General features: G+C 48.6%; 1 protein-coding gene and 1 non-coding gene across 3 annotated transcripts in view; both read left to right on the top strand.

Annotated features, from left to right (window-relative positions):
* Positions 1–23,233, top strand: part of AP1B1 (adaptor related protein complex 1 subunit beta 1) — a 55,403-nt gene that overhangs the window by 20,791 nt on the left and 11,379 nt on the right. The window contains exons 5-17 of one of the 2 annotated variants that reach the window (XM_028709426.2): positions 2,269–2,514; positions 4,272–4,462; positions 6,799–7,020; positions 9,229–9,349; positions 10,005–10,100; positions 11,094–11,209; positions 12,365–12,530; positions 13,653–13,751; positions 15,083–15,342; positions 18,267–18,468; positions 20,273–20,293; positions 21,026–21,166; positions 22,790–22,935. In XM_028709426.2, the coding sequence (XP_028565259.1) occupies positions 2,269–2,514; positions 4,272–4,462; positions 6,799–7,020; positions 9,229–9,349; positions 10,005–10,100; positions 11,094–11,209; positions 12,365–12,530; positions 13,653–13,751; positions 15,083–15,342; positions 18,267–18,468; positions 20,273–20,293; positions 21,026–21,166; positions 22,790–22,935 (2,027 nt within the window). The remainder of the gene's footprint in view (positions 1–2,268; positions 2,515–4,271; positions 4,463–6,798; positions 7,021–9,228; positions 9,350–10,004; positions 10,101–11,093; positions 11,210–12,364; positions 12,531–13,652; positions 13,752–15,082; positions 15,343–18,266; positions 18,469–20,272; positions 20,294–21,025; positions 21,167–22,789; positions 22,936–23,233) is intronic. The other variant, XM_028709428.2, reaches the window with a different exon arrangement.
* On the top strand, positions 23,022–23,123 carry LOC114587266 (small nucleolar RNA SNORD125). Its single transcript, XR_003704267.2, has one exon. It is a non-coding gene; the product is annotated as a small nucleolar RNA SNORD125 (small nucleolar RNA).

The following is a 23,233-nucleotide window of genomic DNA, read 5'->3' on the forward strand; positions in this document are numbered from 1 at the left end:
CCCTGCTGAAAAAGTTTGCTGACCCCTGCTCTAAAGTTTTAAAAATGGAAGTGCCCATTTTCCCCAGTGGAAGAGCATTTCGATCTTTCTTTGAGTGTGTGGGCGTGGGCGTTTCATAAGCATTATTTATTTATTTCACAAAATTTGAAAGCTGCCTGATTGCAAAACAACAACAACCTCAAAGCGGTTTACAAAAAGAATAGAACAATGAACTGAGTCAACTATTTTAAAACATTTGAAAGTGAATTAAAATCAACGAGAAGCTAAAAAGCAAACAAAATCCCCCAGCTTTGATTGCAGGTCAGTATTCTGCCATGTTCGTATATATGAAAATATTTTTCAGTAGGCGCCAGAAAGAGTCCAGCGGAGTTGCCTATATGATGCCAATAGGCAAGGAGTTCCAAAGAGGGGGGTGTCGCTGCCACACTAAAAAAATAAGTCAATTTCTTACAAATGTGTATTATGTGGGACCTGTAATCACGCCAGTTCTGCTGATCAAAACGGCCAGCTTGGGCATAGAGTGGAGTAATGCTATTTCTCTATGGCTATCCCATACAAAATCTCAGCTTTAAGGCAAAGCTAAAGAGTGATCAGGACGTGGGTGGCGCTGTGGTCTATAAACCACAGAGCCTAGGACTTGCCGATCAGAAGGTCGGCGGTTCGAATCCCCGCGACGGGGTGAGCTCCCGTTGCTCGGTCCCCGCTCCTGCCAACCTAGCAGTTCGAAAGCACGTCAAAGTACAAGTAGATAAACAGGTACCGCTCCGGCGGGAAGGTAAGCGGCGTTTCCGTGCACTGCTCTGGTTCGCCAGAAGCGGCTTAGTCATGCTGGCCACATGACCTGGAAGCTGTCTGTGGGCAAACGCCGGCTCCCTCAGCCAATAAAGCAAGATGAGCACGCAACCCCAGAGTGGTCCACGACTTGACCTAATGGTCAGGGGTACCTTTACCTTTTTTTAAAGAGTGATGATGCAGCCCGTTCTCTCAGTCGTCAGCCGGGAAAACCGCAAGCAGGACCTGAGCGCGTCAGGACTCTTCCCACTTGCAATTCCCAGCAACTGGGATTCAGAGGCATTGCTGTGCCCCCCCACCCCCGCGTGGAGGCCGGGCAGAGCCATCATGGCTAGCGGCCGTCAATAGCCCTCTCCTCCTCTTACGAATTTGTCCAATCCTCTTTCAAAGCCATCCGGATTGGTGGCCACCGTTGGCTCCTGTAGCGGTGAGTTCCACAGTTCTATCTGCCCTGAAATTTCCCACAATTGGCTTTGAGTTCAAGTGGACATCGCTGTCTCCTGTGGAAGAGAGTTCCATAGTTTAACTACAAACTGTCCTTTCTTTTACCTGTATGTCCTGAATGTTCTAGCATTCAGCTTCATTGGACGTCCAGAAGTTTCTGGTGTTACGAGAGAGGGAGAACAACTTTTCTCTATGTGCGCCATGCATAATTTTATAAGCTTCTGTCACGTCCCCCTTTCCTCATCTTTTCTCTGAACCAAGAAGTCCCAAACGCATATGTGGTGGCCTTGTCGTAAGGTTAAAAGCTTACTGGGAAATGATGTACAATGAATTGAAAAGGATGTTCAAAATAACTTTTGTAAAATAAAACAACAACAAGCAGAAGCTTTTCTTTTGGAAATTATAGGGACAGAACTACCTAAATTGTATAGAAATTTACTTATGTATGCTACTACAGCGGCAAGAATGCTGCTTGCCCCAAAGTGGAAAGAAGCAGAAGTCCCAGTAAAGGAAGAATGGATACAGAAACATATGGAATAAGCAGAAATGGCAAAACTTTCCTGAAGAATAAGAAATCAAGATAACAACCTTTGGCAGGATTATTGTAATAACCTGCAGTTTCATAAGAGTATATATTTAAAATAGATGACTAAATGAGTAAATGAATTTGGATATGCAGAAGATACTAAAAAATAAATTTAAGGAACTGCAGAAAGAGTGGGAAGGAAGTCAGATTTGTTAAATTGATTGTATAACTAATGAAATGTATAAATTTGAAAAGTATAAATAAAAACTTTTTTATGGTAGCTAAAAAGGTGAAATACCTGGGAATTTGGCTGACATCGAAAAATATAAACCTGTTTAAAGACAATTATGAGAATGTATGGAAAGAAATCAAGAACTATTGTATGGAATGTATGGAAAGAAATCAAGACTATTCCTCATAGGCGAGTCTCTCCACACCTTGACCGTTTGGGTTGCCCTATTCTTAACCTTTTCCCAACTCTGCGATGCCTTTTCCATACCCTACAGGACTGCGAAGATCCCAACCCCCTCATCCGGGCCCTGGCGGTGCGCACGATGGGCTGTATCCGGGTCGATAAGATCACCGAGTACCTCTGTGAGCCGCTGAGGAAGTGTCTGAAGGATGAGGACCCTTACGTGCGCAAGACGGCAGCTGTTTGCGTGGCGAAGCTTCATGACATCAACGCGCAGCTGGTGGAGGACCAGGGCTTCCTGGACACCTTGAAGGACCTCATCTCGGACTCCAATCCTATGGTGATGGACCCCTTCTTGCCTGGGGGCGGGGAGGGAGGGGGGCTTGTCCAGGCTGCTACTCCCCTGCCCCAGCTGAACCAAGCTCTGCTAAAGGCTTTGGGTCCGGAGGGATTCCCAGGTAGTCAAAGGGAGGAGCTACTATTCCCAGCCTTCGCTAAGTTTGTAGTAAAGGAACCAGCTGCAAAGAGTTCTTCTCTTCCGTTCCCTTGCATGGTTTTGTTTTTTTTTAATACCCCGCCCGTCTGGCTGGGCTTCCCCAGCCACTCTGGGCGGCTTCCCAAAAAATATTAAAATACTGTAATACATCAAACATTAAAAGCTTCCCTAAACAGGGCTGCCTTCAGATGTCTTCCAAAAGTCTGGAAGTTGTTGTTCCCTTTGTCATCTGGTGGGAAGGAGTTCCACAGGGCGGGTGCCACTACCGAGAAGGCCCTCTGCCTGGTTCCCTGTAACTTGGCTTCTCGCAGTGAGGGAACCGCCAGAAGGCCCTCAGTGCTGGACCTCAGTGTCTGGGTAGAATGATGGGGGTGGAGATGCTCCTTCAGATATACTGGACCGAGGTCGTTTAGGGCTTTAAAGGTCAGCACCAACACTTTGAATTGTGCTCGGAAACATACTGGTTAGCTCAAATGGCTAGGGACCATTGGGAATTGCTAGCGTCCGTGATGATTGCCCAAAACAAGGAAAGATAGCAGGTCAGGAATGCGTCCCCCTGATCGGCTGTCTTTCTGTCTGCAGCGTCTGGCCTGGAGCCAATCTTGCATCTTTGAAATGGAAGCAGTTGAGCGGCAAAGGGCTGCCTGCTGTCTTGCACGTTTAACCAGTGTTGAAGAAAGGCCCAACCCGAGCGCTGCTCCTTCCCCCCCCCCCCCCCGCTCCACGCTTCCTACATTTTTAAAAGGAATGTAATGAGAGAACTATCGGCCGCCTCTGCAAACCAAGTTCCAAATGAATTTTTAATTTAGGCCAAATGGCCTCGAATGCTCCTTGGGCCTGTGGGTTGCTGAGAGAAATAGCGGTCTTGCTAGGAAGCCTTGCTTCATGCAACAATAACATTCGGTTTAATTTTCTTTCTTTTTGGGTGGGGGTGTGTTCTTTTCCACACATCTCTGTACCCCCGGCGCCCCCAGGAGCATTTTCTGTGGAGATTTTTTTTTTTTTTAAGAGGCCAGAGCTGCCGAGAACTATTTGCCTGGTGAGGCCTACAAGACTTAGGCCACATTCACACCCTACATTTAAAGCACTATGGTACCACTTTAAACAGCCATGGCTTCCTGCAAAGGATTCTGGGAACTCTGGTTTGTTATAGAGCAGGCATGGCCAAACTTGGCCCTCATCCCTGACCACTGGTCCTGTTAGCTAGGGATGATGGGAGTTGTAGTCCCAAAGCAGCTGGAGGGCCAGGTTTGGCCATGCCTGATATAGAGGAAGCCTCCATTCCCCTCATGGAGCTACAATTCCCAGAGTTCCCTGGGAAAGAGAGATTGACTGTTGGAGCACTCTGGGAATTATACTGAGCTAGACAGACCTGCAGCTGTAGCTCAGGTGGCAGAACATTTCCTTGGTATGCAGAAGGTCCCAGTTCAGCCCTCAGCATCTCAGTGGGCTCGGCAGGACTGCCACCTGAAACCCTGGAGAGCTGCTGCCAGTCAGAGTAGGCAGTACTGAGCTAGATGGACTAACGATTTGACTCAGGATAAGGCAGCTTCCCATGTTCCTATTTTCACAGACGATTACTCTCTTTTGTTTTCCCCCAGGTGGTAGCTAATGCTGTAGCAGCCCTCTCAGAGATAGCGGAATCTCACCCCAGCAGCAACCTGTTGGATTTGAACCCACAGTCCATCAACAAGCTGCTGACTGCCCTGAACGAGTGTACGGAATGGGGCCAGATCTTCATCCTCGACTGCTTGGCCAACTACATGCCCAAGGATGACCGCGAGGCCCAGAGGTGAGAGCTGCGAGTTGGCTCACTTACTTGAGCTCCGTGTCGACCATGCTGCTTTGCAGGCACTGTTGTGCGAGATGCCCTTCCTTGTTCAGAGACAGCCCAGTCTGTGTGCGATTTGTGTCTGTCTCTCTGTCTGTCCGTCCCATGCCTCTGTTTTTGTTATCAACGGAGCCAAATTCTTTACTGTAGCACTCTGCGCTTCAGAAGACTCCGTACATTTTTTGGAGAAAGGGCATCATGTTTAGAGGAAAAGCAAGTAAGAGGAGATATGGAGAAAGTGTTTTTATCCTTCTCTAGAACTCCTGGAAAGGGACGCGGGTGGCGCTGTGGGTTAAACCACAGAGCCTAGGACTTGCCGATCAGAAGGTCAGCGGTTCGAATCCCCGTGACGGGGTGAGCTCCCATTGCTCGGTCCCTGCTCCTGCCAACCTAGAAGTTCGAAAGCACGTCAAAGTGCAAGTAGATAAATAGGTACCGCTTGGGCGGGAAGGTAAACTGCATTTCCGTGCGCTGCTCCGGTTCACCAGAAGCGGCTTAGTCATGCTGGCCACATGACCCAGAAGCTGTACGCCGGCTCCCTCGGCCAGTAAAGCGAGATGAGCGCTGCAACCCCAGAGTCGGTCATGACTGGACCTAATGGTCAGGGGTCCCTTTACCTTTACTAGAACTCCTGGACATTGGAACGTCAGGGAAGATGAAAGAGAAGATTTATTTTAAACCATGGAATTTACTGCCCCAGGAGGCAGTGATGGCTACAGACTCGAATGATGTTAAAAGAGGATGAGAGAAAGTCAGGGAGGGCAAGTCTATCAATAGCTCCTACCCACAATGGCTATTCTTGGCTTCCCCAGTCGGAAGCTGCATGCTTCTGAATACCAATAACTGATGGAAGCTTTGCATTTTTCTTCCTCCTCTTTCTCTTTTTTATTGTTTTCGTTTCCTTTTTGTATTTTATTTTTATTGTATTGTGTTTTTAATTTTTTTATACTATTATTAATTTAAACATTTTTATTGAAAGTTCAAAAAGTACATAATTATATGTGCACTAAACATAAAGGTAAAGGTACCCCTGCCCGTACGGGCCAGTCTTGCCAGACTCTAGGGTTGTGCGCTCATCTCACTCTATAGGCCGGGAGCCAGCGCTGTCCGAAGACACTTCCGGGTCACGTGGCCAGCGTGACAAGCTGCATCTGGCGAGCCAGCGCAGCACACGGAAACGCCGTTTACCTTCCCGCTAGTAAGCGGTCCCTATTGATCTACTTGCACCCGAGGGTGCTTTCGAACTGCTAGGTTGGCAGGCGCTGGGACTGAGCAACGGGAGCGCACCCCGCCGCGGGGATTCGAACCGCCGACCATGCGATCGGCAAGTCCTAGGCGCTGAGGTTTTACCCACAGCGCCACCCGCGTCCCCTAAACATGGAGAGACATAAACAAAAGAGAGAAAAAGAGAAACAGCACCCGTGTATAAGCGAAAATAAAGGGGGGAGGGAGGAAACCCAAAACTGTATACCGTATTTTTCGTTCTATAAGACGCACCAGACCACAAGACGCACCTAGTTTTTGGAGGACGAAGATAAGAAAAAAAATATTCTGAATCTCAGAAGCCAGAACAGCAAGAGGGATCACTACACAGTGAAAGCAGCAATCCCTCTTGCTGTTCTGGCTTCTGGGATAGCTGTGCAGCCTGCATTCGCTCCATAAGACGCACACACATTTCCCCTTACTTTTTAGGAGGGGAAAAGTGAGTCTTATAGAGCAAAAAATACAGTGCTTTACAAGGTTGTTATTGTACTTCACCAGATCTTAACCTACTACAGTATTTGTAAGAATGGATTCCAAATATCATTGAATTTATCCATGGCAAGCCTGTGTTTATATGCAAGTTGTTCATATGTTGTGAGTTTGTATAATCATAGAAGGGAGACGCATTTTTATTTCTCCAATCCATCAGTATCAGTCTTTTTGCTGTGGTAAGGTCACAGAGAGTGTTTTAATTGTTTTTATTTGGATTAGTTTGTTTTTTATTGTATTGTATGTTAAACAATTTTGTTTTGTTTTGTTTAGTTTTATTTTGTTTTAAATGAAAAGAAATAGCTGGAAAATGCAGGCCCTGCTTGCTGGTTTCCTGAGCAGGGCTAGCACAGAGCACAACTCTTCCTTTTCTTCCATTTTCCCAGATTGCCCAATGGCTGCCGTGCAGGACCACAGAAACAGGGTTTTGTTGGTTGCACCTAGGAGGCTGGGCTGCTGAGTCAGTGGCTCTGCGCACTTGTGAAAAATCTCCTCTGGCATTTGTCTTCTGCATCTTCCTTTTCCTTCTCTTCCCCCCACTGCAGCATCTGTGAGCGAGTGACACCCCGGCTGTCCCACGCTAACTCCGCCGTGGTCCTCTCGGCTGTGAAAGTGCTGATGAAGTTCATGGAGATGCTGTCGAAGGACCTGGATTATTACGGCACTTTGCTGAAGAAGCTGGCTCCCCCGCTCGTCACCCTGCTGTCTGCTGAGCCGGAGCTGCAATACGTGGCTCTCCGAAACATCAACCTCATTGTGCAGAAAAGGTGATGATGGATGCTGTGTTGGCTACAGGTGGGCAGGGTGGTTGGCAGGTAGCACTGCTTCCAGGGATACAGCGAGATGCTCTCAGGAATGTAACTGGGTTTGTTGGGGGTTTTGCTAAAGAGATTTCCTTTTATAACAAATATAAAACAGAGAAGCTGTTGTAGCAAACCAGAAGATGAGAAGGAAAACTATAAAACAGGCACGTGGGTTAAAATACCAAAGTCCATGGGAAATGATCCACAATGAATTGAAAAAAATGTTTAAAAGTACTTTCCTAAAAAACCCAGTCCTTTCTGTTGGGGATAATTCAGACTGAAATTCCCAGGTGTCAAAAAAGGTAAATTTATGTGTGCCACTACTTGTGGCCCGTGTTTTGTTAGCCCAAAATGGAAAACGAGCGAGGTCCTAACCAAAGAAGAATGGCAACTTAAGTTGACAGAATATGCGCAGCTTGCAGACTTAACATATTGAATAAGAGAACAAGAAGAACATACGTTTAGAGAAGATTGGAAGACTTTTATTGAATATACTGGAAATAACTGTGTACAGCTGAAAACACTGGCAGCATTAAATTCAACAGTGTAAATAAGTTATGATGGATGTAATAATGGAATACTGAATGGTATAGTTTCTGTAAAATATGCAGGGATTTATGATATGTAAAATGAACCATGGAAAGAGAAGAAGGGAAGTCATTGATATCTTAAGGATGTAAAAATGTCAAGTATAGTTTGAGATTTGCCAGGCTTGTAACAAGGGCTGACTTGAAAATGATGGTTCCATTACAAAACGTAATTAAAGGAATGCCAGATCAAATGAAAAGTGTCTGGAGGTTCTAGACCTTGTCGAAATCTCAAATTATGCATACAGTGGTACCTCGAGTTAAGTACTTAATTCGTTCCGGAGGTCCATTCTTAACCCGAAACTGTTCTTAACCTGAAGCACCACTTTAGCCAATGGGGCTTCCTGCTGCCGCCGCGCCACCGGGGCATGATTTCTGTTCTCATCCTGAAGCAAAGTTCTTAACCTGAAGCACTATTTCTGGGTTAGCGAAGTCTGTAACCTGAAGTGTATGTAACCTGAAGCGTATGTAACCTGAGGTACCACTGTAGTTTTCTCCATTATAGCTGTATTTCAGAGTGAGTGTATCAAGCACCCAGTGTAAGATTTGGGGGCTGTTTTCCATTGAGTTGCAATTGCTATGCGAGCTGCCAAGATCATATATAAGACCTATGGGCATGTAAATATGTTTGTATAGAGGTAGATCTTTCAACGGTCCAGAACTGACTCCCAACCTGCAACATGGGACCTACTTTTACAGTTTCACTTTTGATTGCCGATCAGAAGGTCGGCGGTTCGAATCCCCGTGACGGGGTGAGCTCCCGTTGCTCAGTCCCTTCTCCTGCCAACCTAGAAGTTCGAAAGCATGTCAAAGTGCAAGTAGATAAATAGGTACCGCTCTGGCGGGAAGGTAAATGGCGTTTCTGTGCACTGCTCTGGTTCGCCAGAAGCGGCTTAGTCATGCTGGCCACATGACCCGGAAGCTGTACGCCTGCTCCCTTGGCCAGTAAAGCGAGATGAGCGCCACAACCCCAGAGTCGGCCACAACTGGACCTAAGGGACAGGGTCCTTTACCTTATAATTACTGTGCCGGTGCTAACGAGGCACACAATTCATCGTAACATAACACTTCCGAGAGCAGTGTTGCCTAATAGCTCAGTCAGTAGAGCACGAGACTCTTAATCTCAAGGTTGTGGGTTTGAGCCCCACGTTGGACAAAAGATTCCTGCATTGCAGGGGGTTGGCCTAGATGACCGCCATGGTCCCTTCCAACTCTACCATTCTATGATACAGTTGTACCTCGGGTTAAGTACTTAATTCGTTCCGGAGGTCCGTTCTTAACCTGAAACTGTTCCTAACCTGAAACACCACTTTAGCTAATGGGGCCTCCTGCTGCCTCCGTGCCGCCGGAGCACGATTTCTGTTCTCATCCTGAAGCAAAGTTCTTAACCTGAAGCACTATTTCTGGGTTAGTGGAGTCTGTAACCTGAAGCGTATGCAACCTGAAGCGTATGTAACCTGAGATGCCACTGTATTACTAAATGAAAGCATCTGATTTATTTATTTTACTTTGCAATCTATAAGTTGCACAGCTGGGTATGTTTCTTCTCCGGATCTCTTGATCGCATCTTTTCCTCTTCTCCCAGACCTGAAATCCTCAAGCACGAGATGAAAGTCTTCTTTGTGAAGTACAACGACCCGATCTACGTCAAACTGGAGAAGCTGGATATCATGATCCGCCTGGCCTCGCAGGCCAACATTGCACAGGTAAATCCTCCTCTTTTCTCTCTTCCTCCCCACCCCCCAAATTTGCTTCGGAGTCTCCACTGCCCTGCAGGGATTAGGACTGAAAGGAATTGCAATCCCGCAAGATCTGGAAGGCACCCACTGTTGGGGAAGGCTGAAGCCAGCTGTTGCCTCTAAAGAACACATTCCACTCTTCTCCTTCCTGCCCCAATTTTTCAGCATGTGCATTTTCTAGCTGCCACTCAGCATTCCAAAGTTACTGAGCATGCTCTGTCCTGGGCTTGCTTTTTGCCCCATGTCTTCTGATAAAATGGCCTCGGTCCTGTATACCTGAAGGAGCGTCTCCACCCCCATCATCTAGCCTGGACACTGAGATTCAGCACCGAGGGCCTTCTGGCGGTTCCCTCCCTGCGAGAAGTGAGGAACCAGGCAGAGGGCCTTCTCGGTAGTGGCGGCCGCCCTGTGGAATGCCCTCCCAGCAGATGTCAAGGCAGTAAACAACTATTTTACTTTTAGAAGACACCTGAAGGCAGGTTTAGGGAAGTTTTTAATGTCTGATGCTGTATTGTTTTTGATATTTGATTGGAAGCCGCCCAGAGTGGCTGGGGAGAACTAATCAGATGGGTGGGGTATAAATACTAAATTATTATTATTATTGTTATTGTTATTGTTATAGGTGCTTGCCGAGTTAAAGGAGTACGCAACGGAAGTCGATGTGGACTTCGTGCGGAAAGCCGTCCGGGCAATTGGCCGGTGTGCCATTAAGGTTGAGGTGAGCTAAGGTGTGGTGCAGAACATCTGGCGGGCACCAGTTTGGGGGAGGCTGGCATCTATCCAGGAGAGTGGCCTGATTCTGCAAAAGGCTTCACTTCAAACATACTTGGCTTTCCAAGCATTTAGAGGCTGCAAGTAGCAGAGCACAAATGAATTTTGCATTATGTGTTGTGAAGCTCCCCTCCCCCCCCCTTTCTATTTTTGGGGAGGGTGGGGGCTGAAGACATTAGGGAGAGGAACAGAGAGTGCTCTTGCACTCGAACCGTCTGTGCAGACTTCGCTTTGGGGCACCTGGTAGGCCCCTATGAAAACAGGATGCTGGATTCACTGGCCTGATCCAGCACATTTTTCTGACATCCGGTCGATCTTGGCTCTTTGGGAAAGGGGGTTTGACCTTTACAGACAGAGCCTTCCAACATTGACATTCGTTTTTCGAGGCAAGCGGTGTCCGTAGTGCTGGAGATCAACACGTCTTTGCGCAGGGAGCCAGGTTTTTTAAAATGCAGTGGATGCTCTGGTTGCTAACGTGATCCGTGCGGGAGGCACGTTCGCAACCCGCAGTGCTGCATCTGCGCACGCACGGGTTGCGATTTGACGCTTCTGCGCATGCGCGACTGCCGAAACCCAGAAGTAACCCATTCCGGTACTTCCAGGTTTTGGCGCATCCGTAACCCGAAAAAACGCAACCTGAAGCGTCTGTAACCCGAGGTATGACTGTAACAGCATTGGAGGCATCCCTCATAGCATGGGGATCCTGCCTCCCCCTTCCCATTTGGCCTTCTCTAGTGTGCAGAAGGCTGCATGTGACTCTTGTTTTGTTACAGCCAGGAAATTCCTGGCTTTCCTGCTGCTGACATCCCACCCTTGCTGGGAGATAACCTAGGTGTCCTTTAACTTCCCTGTTTAAAAGCAAGCATCCGTAGTTTCTCCTGGCTAAACCCCAGTTCCTCTCCACACAGCCCCAACCCCCTTTCTCTTTCTTCCTGCCCAGCAATCGGCAGAGCGTTGTGTAAGCACCTTGCTTGACCTCATCCAGACCAAGGTCAACTATGTGGTCCAGGAAGCCATTGTCGTCATCAAGGACATCTTCCGCAAGTACCCCAACAAGTAAGAAGCCCTCCTCGAAAAGTTACCATTTTGATATAACACGTGGGAACATTTTATTATTTGTTACACTTATTCGTTGCTGTTTTTTAAAACTGGTGGTTTGGGATAGCTCAGGTCGGTAGAGCACGAGGCTCTTAATCTCAAGGTTGCGGGTTTGAGCCCCACATTGGGCAAAAGATTCCCGCGATGCAGGGGGGTTGGACTAGATGACCCTTGGGTGTCCCTTCCATGATTCTGTGAGAAGACAATAATAATAATAATAATAATAATAATAATAATAATAATAATAATAATTTTTATTTATACCCCGCCCTCCCCAGCCAAGGCCAGGCTCAGGGCGGCTAACAAGCAATAATAAAAACAAGTTGAATGAATGCAACTTAAAAACAAGATTAAAATACAACATTAAAATATTGAAACGTTAAAATGCAGCCTCATCACAGGAAGAGAAAGGAAAACAAAAAAGGGGGAGGGAATCAAATTGACTCCAAGCCAAAGGCCAGGTGGAACAACTCTGTCTTACAGGCCCTGCAGAAAGAAATCAGATCCCGCAGGGCCCTGGTCTCATGAGCGTTCCACCAGGCCGGAGCCAGAGTTGAAAAGGCCCTGGCTCTGGTTGAAGCTAATCTAACTTCCTTGGGGCCCGGGACCACTAGGGTGTTGCTATTTATGGACCTTAAGGTCCTCCGTGGGGCATACCAGGAGAGGCGGTCCCGTAGGTACGAGGGTCCTAAGCCGTGATACATGAGCAATGATAATGCTACAATGAAAGCTATCCAGAAATATAGAGCCTTCGATTTTTCTTTTATTTATTTTTTGCATTAGAACTGGCTCTTGATGACATGGGATACCCAGCGCATGCAGAGCTAGTTCGTGGCCTTTGAAAGGATCTATCCTGTTGTGCAGAGGCATTCCTATCCTACTTTTCCACCAAGGACCCTTACATGGTTCTTTCTCCCCCTCTCTCCTTATTTAATCCCCCAGCACAGCCCTTTGAGGTAGGTCAGGCTGAGGAGGGGCAGTTGGCCAAATGGTAGGATTTGAACCTTGGTCCTCTCCCGGGTCGTAATCTGATGCTTCTCTAACCGCTGCGCCGCACTTGGTTCTCCGCTGTCTCTTAGCTCCTCCCACCCCTCCTGTCCTCCCAACACGCAGGTACGAGAGCGTGATCGCCACCCTGTGCGAGAACCTGGACTCCCTCGACGAACCCGAGGCTCGGGCGGCCATGATCTGGATTGTGGGCGAATACGCAGAGCGCATAGACAACGCGGACGAGCTTCTGGAGAGCTTCCTCGAAGGCTTCCACGACGAAAGCACCCAGGTGAGATGGGGCAGAGTCTCCCAGGTGGGGGGGCTGAGGATTAGGCAGCAAAGGCTGCAACGATTCCCTCCAGATTTCCCCCCACGGTGCCTTGCCTCCCCCAAGCAGCCAACCCGTGAAGATCTTGCACCCCTCCAGGAACCCTAGAGGTTGTGTCTTGGGCAATGCACCTCTCAGGTTGCATGGTAACTTCATTGGCACTCCTGTAGATGCCCGTCAACAGTTCTGATAATCAAGATGTTTCTCTTCCCTTAATTTATAACAAGTATCTTGTAAACTTTGACTCAACCTTGCATTTGGCACTGCCTAGCCAACCTTGGCTCAACCTTGCATTTGGCACTTTGATCACCCAAGAATGGATGTTTTTGAATTATGGTGCTGGAGGAGACTCTTGAGAGTCCCATGGACTGCAAGAAGATCAAACACATCCATTCTGAAGGAAATCAGCCCTGAGTTCTCACTGGAAGGACAGGTCCTGAAGCTGAGGCTCCAATACTTTGGCCACCTCATGAGAAGAGAAGGCTCCCTGGAAAAGACCCTGATGTTGGGAAAGATGGAGGGCACAAGGAGAAGGGGACGAAAGAGGACGAGATGGTTGGACAGTGTTCTCGAAGCTACCAGCATGAGTTTGACCAAACTGTGGGAGGCAGTGGAAGACAGGAGTTCCTGGTGTGCTCTGGTCCATGGGGTCACGAAGAGTCGGACACGACAAAACGACTAAACAACAACAACAACAAAGCAAAGTGCTCTGCCCAGCCCAGCCCAGCTTAATGCTGCCTCCCAGTTTAGGGGAGTTAGAATAATAAAACAATGAGATAAAACAATAAATGAAAACAACAAAACGAAGTACTAAAAGGAGTTAAGAAATAAAATGGAGGATAAAAACAAATGCTAAGGGTTGGTTATAGAGCAGAAACTTGCCTTAGAGTTGGCCTTAGAGCTCAAAACCCTGCTTCAAGCGTTCGGCAGCCATCTTCCTCCTAGATGCCCCCTTTCCCTCCTGCAGCTTCCCGTTCGAACTGCTTGTGCCAATTTCTTCCAGGATGGTAGCAGTAGAATGCCAGCTGTTGCATGCAGAAGATCCCAGGTTCAGTCCACCTTTTTTCCTTTTGTCCGCCGTAGGTGCAGCTGCAGCTGCTGACGGCCATTGTGAAGCTCTTCCTGAAGAAGCCCACCGAGACCCAGGAGCTGGTCCAGCAGGTCCTCAGCCTGGCTACACAGGTAGGGGAAGAAGAGATGGCCTTGCCTTGCCTTTATAAACCTGGAGGCCCCCTTTATGTCCTTGCAGGGGTTCTGCAAGGTAGCCAGGGGTGCGGAAGCTTTGTCAGTCTGGACGACCTCCTGAGGACCACATGCCAGGGGTGGGAGGGGCCAGAAGCAGAAGTGGGCGGAGCTACGGATGCAGATTTTACCCTCTGTACACAAGAGGGACGCGGGTGGCGCTGTGGGTTAAGCCTAGGACTTGCCGATCAGAAGGTCGGTGGTTCGAATCCCCGCGATGGGGTGAGCTCCCGTTGCTCGGTCCCTGCTCCTGCCAACCTAGCAGTTCGAAAGCACCTCAAAGTGCAAGTAGATAAATAGGTACCACTCCGGTGGGAAGGTAAACGACATTTCCGTGTGCTGCTCTGGTTCGCCAGAAGCGGCTTAGTCCTGCTGGCCACATGACCCGGAAGCTGTACACCGGCTCCCTTGGCCAATAAAGCAAGATGAGCGCCGCAACCCCAGAGTCGGCCACGACTGGACCTAATGGTCAGGGGTCCCTTTACATTATACAAGAGGCTAGTTTCTACGTAACACTTGCGCGCTCCTTTCCCCCCTTCATCCAGGGCAAGCAAGAGGCACGACTGGAGGTCAGGGACACTTCCAAGCCAGGAGGAAACACTCCAAGGAAGGGGGTGGTGACCTGAGGAGAGGCTTAAGATCCAGAATTATTTATTTATTACATTTATATACCAAGGGCGATTCACAGAATGAAATACAGCCCTACCTTGGAAGTCAAACGGAATCCGTTCCGGAAGTCCGTTCGACGTCCAAAACCAAAAGGCGGCTTCCGATTGGCTGCAGGAAGTTCCTGCAGCCAATCAGAAGCCGCGCTGGATGTTTGGCTTCCAAAAACCATTCGAAAATTGGAACAATCACTTCCGGGTTTTGATCGTTCGAGAGCTGATTTGTTTGGGAGCCAAAGCGTTTGAGATCCAAGGTACGACTACACAAGATAAAACACAAGCAAATGATTAAACCGTTTTCAACTTGCCCTGGATTTATGTTCATTGCTTTAAATGCTTTCAGGCCTTTTTTTTTTTTTTTTTTTTGGCAGTCACAAGGACTAGAAACTTTGCTTTCTTTTTAAACGAGAAGTGTCAGCACTCTGCCATCTGGCCTCTGCAAAGGATGAGAAAGAGTGAGGCAGAGTGGCCTGCATCTATTAAGACATCCAGTGTGTTAACTGACCTCTGAGCAGGTTTGGAGAGCCCCTGGTGTGAAAACACACAAACACACTCACAGGCTCCTTTCCTTGTCTCCCCCCCTGCCCCCCGGCTCCCACCACTTAGGATTCGGATAACCCCGACTTGAGGGACCGTGGCTACATCTATTGGCGCCTGCTCTCTACCGATCCTGTGGCAGCCAAGGAGGTGGTTCTGGCAGAGAAGCCACTCATCTCTGAAGAGACGGACCTGATTGAGCCAACTCTGCTGGACGAGCTGATCTGCTACATCGGCACACTGGCCTCCGTCTACCACAAGCCCCCCACCGCCTTCGTGGAGGGGAGCAGAGGCATCGTCCATAAGAGCCTCCCTCCACGGACAGGATCGTGAGTACCCTTTAGTGGCAGTGGTGGTACTGCAGGGAGAGGTGGTTCTGTTGTTCCTCTATACAGTCCACTTGGTCTTTGGCTCTCTTTTTTTTATTCTACAGTGGTGCCCCGCAAGACGAATGCCTCGCAAGACGGAACACCCGCTAGACGAAAGGGTTTTCCGTTTTGGAGGTGCTTTGCAAAACGAATTTCCTATGGGCTTGCTTCCCAAGATGAAAATGTCTTGCGAGTTCCTGCAGGGTTTTTTTCCTCCCCCCCCCCCCTTTTTCCCAAGCCGCTAAGCCGCTTATCAGCTGATCCGCTAAGCCGCTAATAGCGCTAATCCGCTAAGCCGCTAATGGGCTTGCTTCGCAAGACAAAAAAACCGCAAGACGAAGAGACTCGCGGAACGGATTCTTTTCATCTTGCGAGGCACCACTGTATTTATAAAAATGCCGTATTTTTCACTCCATAAGACGCACCTAGTTTTTAGAGGAGGAAAACAAGAAAAAAAAATATTCTGAACGAAACAGTGGACGTATGATTTTTGTGGTTCATGCTGTGGCCACAGACATGTGATCTGATGGTGAATTTGGGGTGACCCGATGCAAAAATCCTGGGGATCCATATGGATCCGTGCTTTGTAACCACATTTTTGCACCATTGCAGCCCCAGGAAACAGTGGATGCGTGATTGTTTTAGTGCAGGCTGTAGCCATGGACATGTTTACATACCGCCATGCATTAAAAAAAAAAAAAACCTACAGTGGTTTGCAATGATTATACATAACGCCATACAAGAGAAAGCATGTAAAAAAAGAAACCAGCACAGTGTTAGGGAAAGGCGCGTTCAGCATTCCCTGCAGAATAGGAAGGGTTTTCGGCAGGTGTTGGCACAGATGGCGCCTGCTGGATTTCTAGTGGCAGAGAGTTCTACAGGGCCGGGCCAACGACACAGAAAAGGCTCAGTTTCCCGCTGTTGTCTTGCCAACTCGAGGAATGGCCAGATAATCCCACTGATCAAGCTTGGGATACAAGGGTTCTGGTGGTCCCGGAGGCACCCTGGACCTAAGTCGTTCGGGACTTTACAAATGAATGCCTTGAGTAGTAGAGGGGCAACTGGTGCAGGTGCTTTAAGAGCCGTGTCTTGTGTTGCTTGCCAGATGCCCCCATCAGCAGCAGTCTGGCCTCCGGATTCTGCATCAGCTGGAGGATCCAAACCAGGCCCAAGGGCAGCCCCGCATAGAGCATGTTGCAGTGATTAGCCTCAAGGTTACCAATACAGTGGTGCCTCGCAAGACGAAAAGAATCCGTTCCGCGATTCTCTTTGTCTAGCGGTTTTTTCGTCTTGCGAAGCAACCCTATTAGCGGCTAAGCGGATTAGCGCTATTAGCGGTTTAGCGGCTTAGCGGCTATTAAAGGATTAGCGGCTAAGCTGCTAAAAGGCTATTAGCGGCTTAGAAAAGGGGGGGGGGCGGGGAAAAAATTGCAAGACTAGCAAGACGTTTCGTCTTGCGAAGCAAGCCCATAGGGAAAATCGTCTTGCGAAGCAACTCAGAAACGGAAAACCCTTTCATCTAGCGGGTTTTCCGTCTTGCGAGGCATTCGTCTTGTGGGGCACCACTGTACATTGACTACCGTGGTTGTAGCCAATGTAGCACAAAGCTGAAATCACTTAGCAGTCCACATGTTCCACTGGCGCAATGTGCTGTGCCAGCAAAACATCACTGTGCCAGATTGCTGGAAACTTCGCTGCACAGTAGATTTCACAATCTGTTGCATAACCGGTTTCCGCTAGCCACAACTTCTGCATTGGATTCCACCCGTCTGCTGGTGCAAGGGACCCTGGGGTAGGGTGGCTGGGTGGCAGAAATAGACACACACTTTTTCTTGGGGGGGGGAGGGTAAATAATTTTTAATTAATTTTTCAAGCTACATTTTCACAAATGAAAACAGTAATTGACTCACATTTCTACCAAATCTAAATTTATACAAGTATCTTTTCACAGAAGGGACACGGGTGGCACTGTGGGTTAAACCACAGAGCCTAGGGCTTGCCGATCAGAAGGTCGGCGGTTCAAATCCCCACGATGGGGTGATCTCCCGTTGCTCAGTCCCTGCTCCTGCCAACCTAGAAGTTCGAAAGCACGTCAAAGTGCATGTAGATAAATAAGTACCGCTCCAGCGGGAAGGTAAACGGCGTTTCCGTGCGCTGTTCTGGTTTGCCAGAAGCGGCATAGTCATGCTGGCTACATGACCCGGAAGCTGTACGCCGGCTCCCTCGGCCAATAAAGCGAGATGAGCACCGCAACGCCAGAGTCGGCCATGACTGGACCTAATGGTCAGGGGTCCCTTTACCTTTTCACAAACCTTCTCTTTGAGTCCAGAGATCCAGAGAAAGACACACTCTTGAGTCAGTGATTCCCAAACTCCCCTCCGCTCCCCACCCCAGGCCACTTGGAAATTGCTGATGGTCTCCACAGACTGCAGTTGCTACAGCAGGCAGAATAATCATTAAGCCATGTGCTGGACGAGATCCTGTATGGTACATAATTGGGTTTTTATTGCTGATTTTTATTTTTATTCCATTGAATTCGGATCGGGATACAATAAAATGCATCATGAGAAATGAAAGAAGCGATAAAAATGCAATTAACCATCACGCAGCATCTCGCCCAGTGTATTATAATCACTACGGCAGACAGAAAATTCACTGATTATATATGAATATTTTATGCAGGTATGCAATGAAACACACACACACACACACACACACACACACACACACACACAAATGAAGCATGCAAACCGCTGGTGGAACATGTGCCAGAGTTTGGGTACTCCTGATCTATGTCTCTTTTTGGGGGAAGGAAGGAAGCAGGCCATTTTTAAATTGTCTTCTTCGTCTCTTCCTCCCCACCCCACCCTACACTACAAACACAGGAGCGAAAGCGCAGAGAGCCCTGATGTTGCTCCAGCGGGCGCCCCCCAGGCTGAGCAGCCAGCGGTCATCCCGACACAAGGAGACCTTCTGGGTGACTTGCTGAACCTTGACCTGGGACCCCCCGTGAGTGGCCCTCCTGTTGCCACCTCGTCGGTGCAGATGGGTGCTGTTGACCTTCTCGGCGGTGGCTTGGACAGCCTGGTAAGCCCTAATCCTGCCCTCCCGAGGATTTGCAACACAAGAGGGCACGGAGTTTTCATTGGAGGACTTTGAATCCTTGAAAACAGCAGCGTTAAGTGTGGCCGCTGACGTTATGCTCTGTTGCTGTTGGTTCCCTGTCTGCACATGTTTCACGCTGCCTGTGTGTTTTAAGACTGTGTGTAGATACACAGCCGTGTCCAGCTTAAGTCATACTGAGTAGGCCCACTGAAATTAATGGACCCAAGTTGGGCCGCGTTCATACATTTAAAGCTTTGGGATACCACTTTAAACAGCCATGGCTTCCCCGCAAAGGATTCTGGGAATTTTCCTTGAGAGTTATTACTAAGCCCTTCTATTCCCCTCCCGTAGCCACAGTTTCCAGGGTGGTTTAGCAGTCAATCTTTCTTCCCTGGAAACTCTGGGAATTGTAGCTCTGTGTGAGGAACGGAGGAGTCTCTCCTAAAAACGCCATTAACGAACGGCAGTTCCCAGAATTCTTTGGGGGAAGCCATGACTGTTTAAAGTGGCACCGAAGGGCTGAAGACATAACCTCTTTGCTCATGCCTTTTCGGCACGATGTGTATGTTTCAGGAGCCGCCTTGTTTTTTGTTATTGTCCGTTGTTTCAAATCGTGTTTTAATTCAGTAACCTGCTCTGGGACATTAGGGTGTAGGGCAGGTAATAGATAACAGCAGCAGCAGCCTCAGCAGCAACAACAACAACAGTCTTAGTTAACAGTAAGAATAAAAATAAGTAATGTGCAGTGTGAATGTGGGCTTAGCTGTGTCCTTTCATTTTCCTACTCTGAATAAAACAATTGGACACAATCCATTAATCTTTGGTCCCGTTTTGCACAGAGAGACAGCTGAGGAATCTGTCCTTTCTCACACCTTTTTGGGATCAGGGCGGCCAAAAGGCGCCCGCTAGATGTTGCTGGGGTCCCTTCACACCCCCAGGCAACATATCCCAGTGGTCAGGGATGATGGGAACTGTCGTCTTATCTGGAGGGCATCATGTTGGCCACCCTCCACTTTAGGACATAAATGGTTAGGCATGCATGGGCAGTGGAGGATGAGCCCCTTTTCGCAAGGCTGGCAAGGACACGAACTCAAAACTCCGCTGGGAGTTGGCAGAGGCGAGACTGTTCAGCGTGAACGATTCCCAGTATAGCTGAAGGAGCGTCTCCGCCCCCATTGTTCAGCCACTGAGGTCCAGCTCCGAGGGCTTTCTGGCGGTTCCCTCACTGCAAGAAGCGAAGCTACAGGGAACCGGGCAGAGGGCCTTCTCGGTGGTGGCACCCACCCTGTGGAACGCCTTCCCATCAGATGTCAAGGAAATAAACAACTATCTGACTTTTAGAAGACATCTGAAGGCAGCCCTGTTTAGGGAAGTTTTTAATGTTTGATCTTTTACCGTGTTTTTAATACTCTGTTGGGAGCCACCCAGAGTGGCTGGGGAAACCCAACCAGATGGGCGGGGTATAAATAATAAATTATTATTATTATTATTATTATTATTATTATTATTATTATTATTATTATTATTTGAACAAGCAGGGCAGAGGGGGTGCTGCGTTCTTCTTGTGGGGAGCTGTCTTGTAGCGCTGTGGCTGATAGCATCTGTGTGCTGTAGTCTTGAGTGACTAACCTCTCTTTCACCCCTTCTTGTTTTGTCTCTTTCCCTCCTCCCCACCCCCCCACCCCCAAATCTGGCTATTCTCTCTCTCTCTCTCTCTCTCTCTCTCTCTCTCTCTCTCTGCATGTGGCTGTCTCTTCTCTTCCAACTTGCCTGCTGCTTCTTGGAGATGGGGGACGAAGCTGAAGGGGTATGGTCCAGCCCTCTTACTAGCTTTCCCTTCAGTGAGCCACCCCCTTCCTCCCCACCCTTCCCTCCCACTCTTTCCTGCTGGGAAACCGGGGCTGGGGGCGGGGTGGGGAGGACAAGGTGGATGCTACTCTTAATAAATTGCCTTCTACCTGATCATCTCAAAGTGTGAAGTACACAAAAAATGCAACAAACCAGATCTATCTAAATACATAAATTAGTCTGATCCAACAGGCATGTGTGTGTCTGTGTGTGTTAATGGCATGTTCTTGGGAGAATCCCCCCTCCCAGTCCCGCCCCCCCCCCCCCGTGTGTGGGTTTATTCATCCCGTGTGTGTGCGTAAATGCAGAGAAGGTCTGAAGCTTATGGCTGCACAAGCTCCCAAGTTCAACTCCTGGTTCGACTCCAGGTAGGGCTCAGAATTTGTCCTACCTGAAACCTCGGAGAGCCACTGTCTGTCTATATAGACAAGGCTGGAGGCAGATGGACCAATGGTCTGATGCAATATTAGGCAGATTTCTATAAAAGCTTGTGCATTTGCCTCTTCTTGTAAGTCACAAAGTGGCCCTTCCCAAAGGGTGCCGACCGCTGCAGCTCTGTGTAATGTCTCCTGTTCCTCTGTTCCTTACTCTTAAGCCACCTCCTATAGGCAACCATGTCTCTGCCCACCCCACTGCCTTTGGAGTTGCCTCTGTGAACTTGTAACATCTTGGTGTCTTTGTCTCCCTGCAGATGGGAGGCCCCAGTTTCGCAGCGCCCAGTGCGGTCATGCCCTCCAACTTGGGAGCGCCCCTGGGCGGGGGCTTGGGAGACCTCTTCGACTTGGCCGGCGGCGTGGGGACATTGTCCGGGTCCTACGTAGCTCCCAAAACGGTGAGTAGCACTGGCCCCCGAGGAGTGCCGGGGGCCAAGTGGCTCTCGATACCATTGCTTGTAAGATGCCTGGCACCTCTCTGTGGGTAACGGGCTTCTTTGCTTTGGCTAGACCCAATGGTAGGGCCGGCCCCAACAGGGAACGAAAGGGCCCGAGCTCCCTAGGTGCTCCATGAGTGCATTGGTCTAGAGAAGGGATGGGGAATGTCTGTGATCCTCCAGATGTTGTTGGACTCCACTTCCCATCAGCTCCCCCAAGCAGCATGACCCGTGGTGAAGAATAATGGGAGCTGTAGTCCAACAGCTTCTGGAGGCCACAGATATTTACCACCCCTGACCTGATCTGATGCTCTCCTGGAGCTCCTAGTAAGTATTAGGTTCTTTCATACCCTGTTGGGGCCGGCCCTACCATTTGGTCATCATCCCTGATTATTGACCATGGTGGCTGGAGCTGATGGGAATTGGAGGACTACATTTTCCCCATCCCTAGGCTAGTGTGGGGTTATGTAACTTCTGCATCCACTAGTTCCCCCCAGCAGCAGCAAAATCCACAGATTATTGTTGTTATTTATTGTGTCAAAAACTGCTAAGCACTGTAGAGTAGTTTAAAAAAAACCAGGCCCTGCTGAGTAGACGTACAGTTGAGAGGGATGAGGTGCTATCCAATGTCAGCCATACTCCGAGCAATCATTGGGGTTGTGTTAATAGTCCTCATGTCAAATTATAAATTGCAAGCTCCTCAATGTTGAGGACCCATCCTGTAGAAGTGTAAGCTATAAAAAGAATGGATTGGGCCCAGGCTAAGTTTGAAGAACTTGGGTGTCCCATTGGAATCGATGGGGAAAACTAAAGAGTGCTTGTGCAACTTAATTTTACTCACAGTAGACCCATTGCAATTAATGGATCCCACACCATCATGTTCATTACTTTCAGCGGGTCTTTTCTGTGTAAATCTGTACGCTGCCCTTAGTCTTGACATCGTTCCAGTTGAAATCCACATGATTTCAAAGTGCAACTGGCTTAGTTCAGATCGAACCCCACCATTTAGGTAAGGGGGCAGGTTCTTGTTAGGAATTTTTTGTTTTTCATTTTATAACATACAGTTGTACCTCAGAAGTCGAACGGAATCCGACTGTTCGACTTCCAAAACATTCGGAAACCAAGGCGCCATTTCCAATTGGCTTCAGGAAGCTCCTGCAGCCAGTCGGAAGCCGTGGCAGACGTTTGGGTTCCAAAGAACATTCACAAACCGAAACACTCACTTCTGGGTTGGCGGCGTTTGGGAGCCAAAACGTTCGAGTGCCAAGGCGTTCGGCTTCCAAGGTACGACTGTATATAAAAGAGAGCAATTATAACAATTATAACAAATGAAAACAAAAAGAAAAACAAACCGTAAAACAAGTCACGGGTTAAATAACAGAGGTAATGAAAGGGAAAAAGTGGGAATAAAAGTTGTATTTTCATAGATAAATAATAATATTAAGTGTTCCTTGATTGTCAAGTAGAGTTCCAGATTTTCCAGGCTTGTGATGGTGGTTTCATTGCAAACGATGGCCCTGCTGTGTGTGCAATGAAGGAATCTACCCCCAGTGCATCAACTAATGTCGCCTTGTACCATTTCAGGTCTGGCTCCCGGCCGTGAAGGCCAAGGGTTTGGAGATTTCGGGTACCTTCAGCCGGCAAGTGGGCTCCATCTCCATGGACCTCGTGCTCTCCAACAAGGCCCTGCAAGTCATGTCTGACTTCGCCATCCAATTCAACCGGAACAGGTAAAAGCCTCTTCCTTTCCTGTGCTGCATTTCAGTGTGGCCTCCCCCCCCCCCACAAGGAGTCCTCCCATGCAGAGGGGGCGCCATAGCCAGGGAGCCTCTTGTGATGATCCTTGTGTCACTGAATGGCTGGTTTGATGAACCAACCTCGCCCTCTAAGAAGTTGACTGAAGAGGCTTAACCAGCTAGGACAGGGCGGGGAATATTCTTTCCAGCCTGAGAGCCGCATACCCTCATATACCACCTTCCGGGGGCCACCTGGCAGTGGTGGGCGGGGCCAAAACTGGGCAGGGCCACA

Source organism: Podarcis muralis, chromosome 16 (genome assembly GCF_964188315.1).
Source record: "Podarcis muralis chromosome 16, rPodMur119.hap1.1, whole genome shotgun sequence".
Lineage (NCBI taxonomy): Eukaryota > Metazoa > Chordata > Lepidosauria > Squamata > Lacertidae > Podarcis > Podarcis muralis.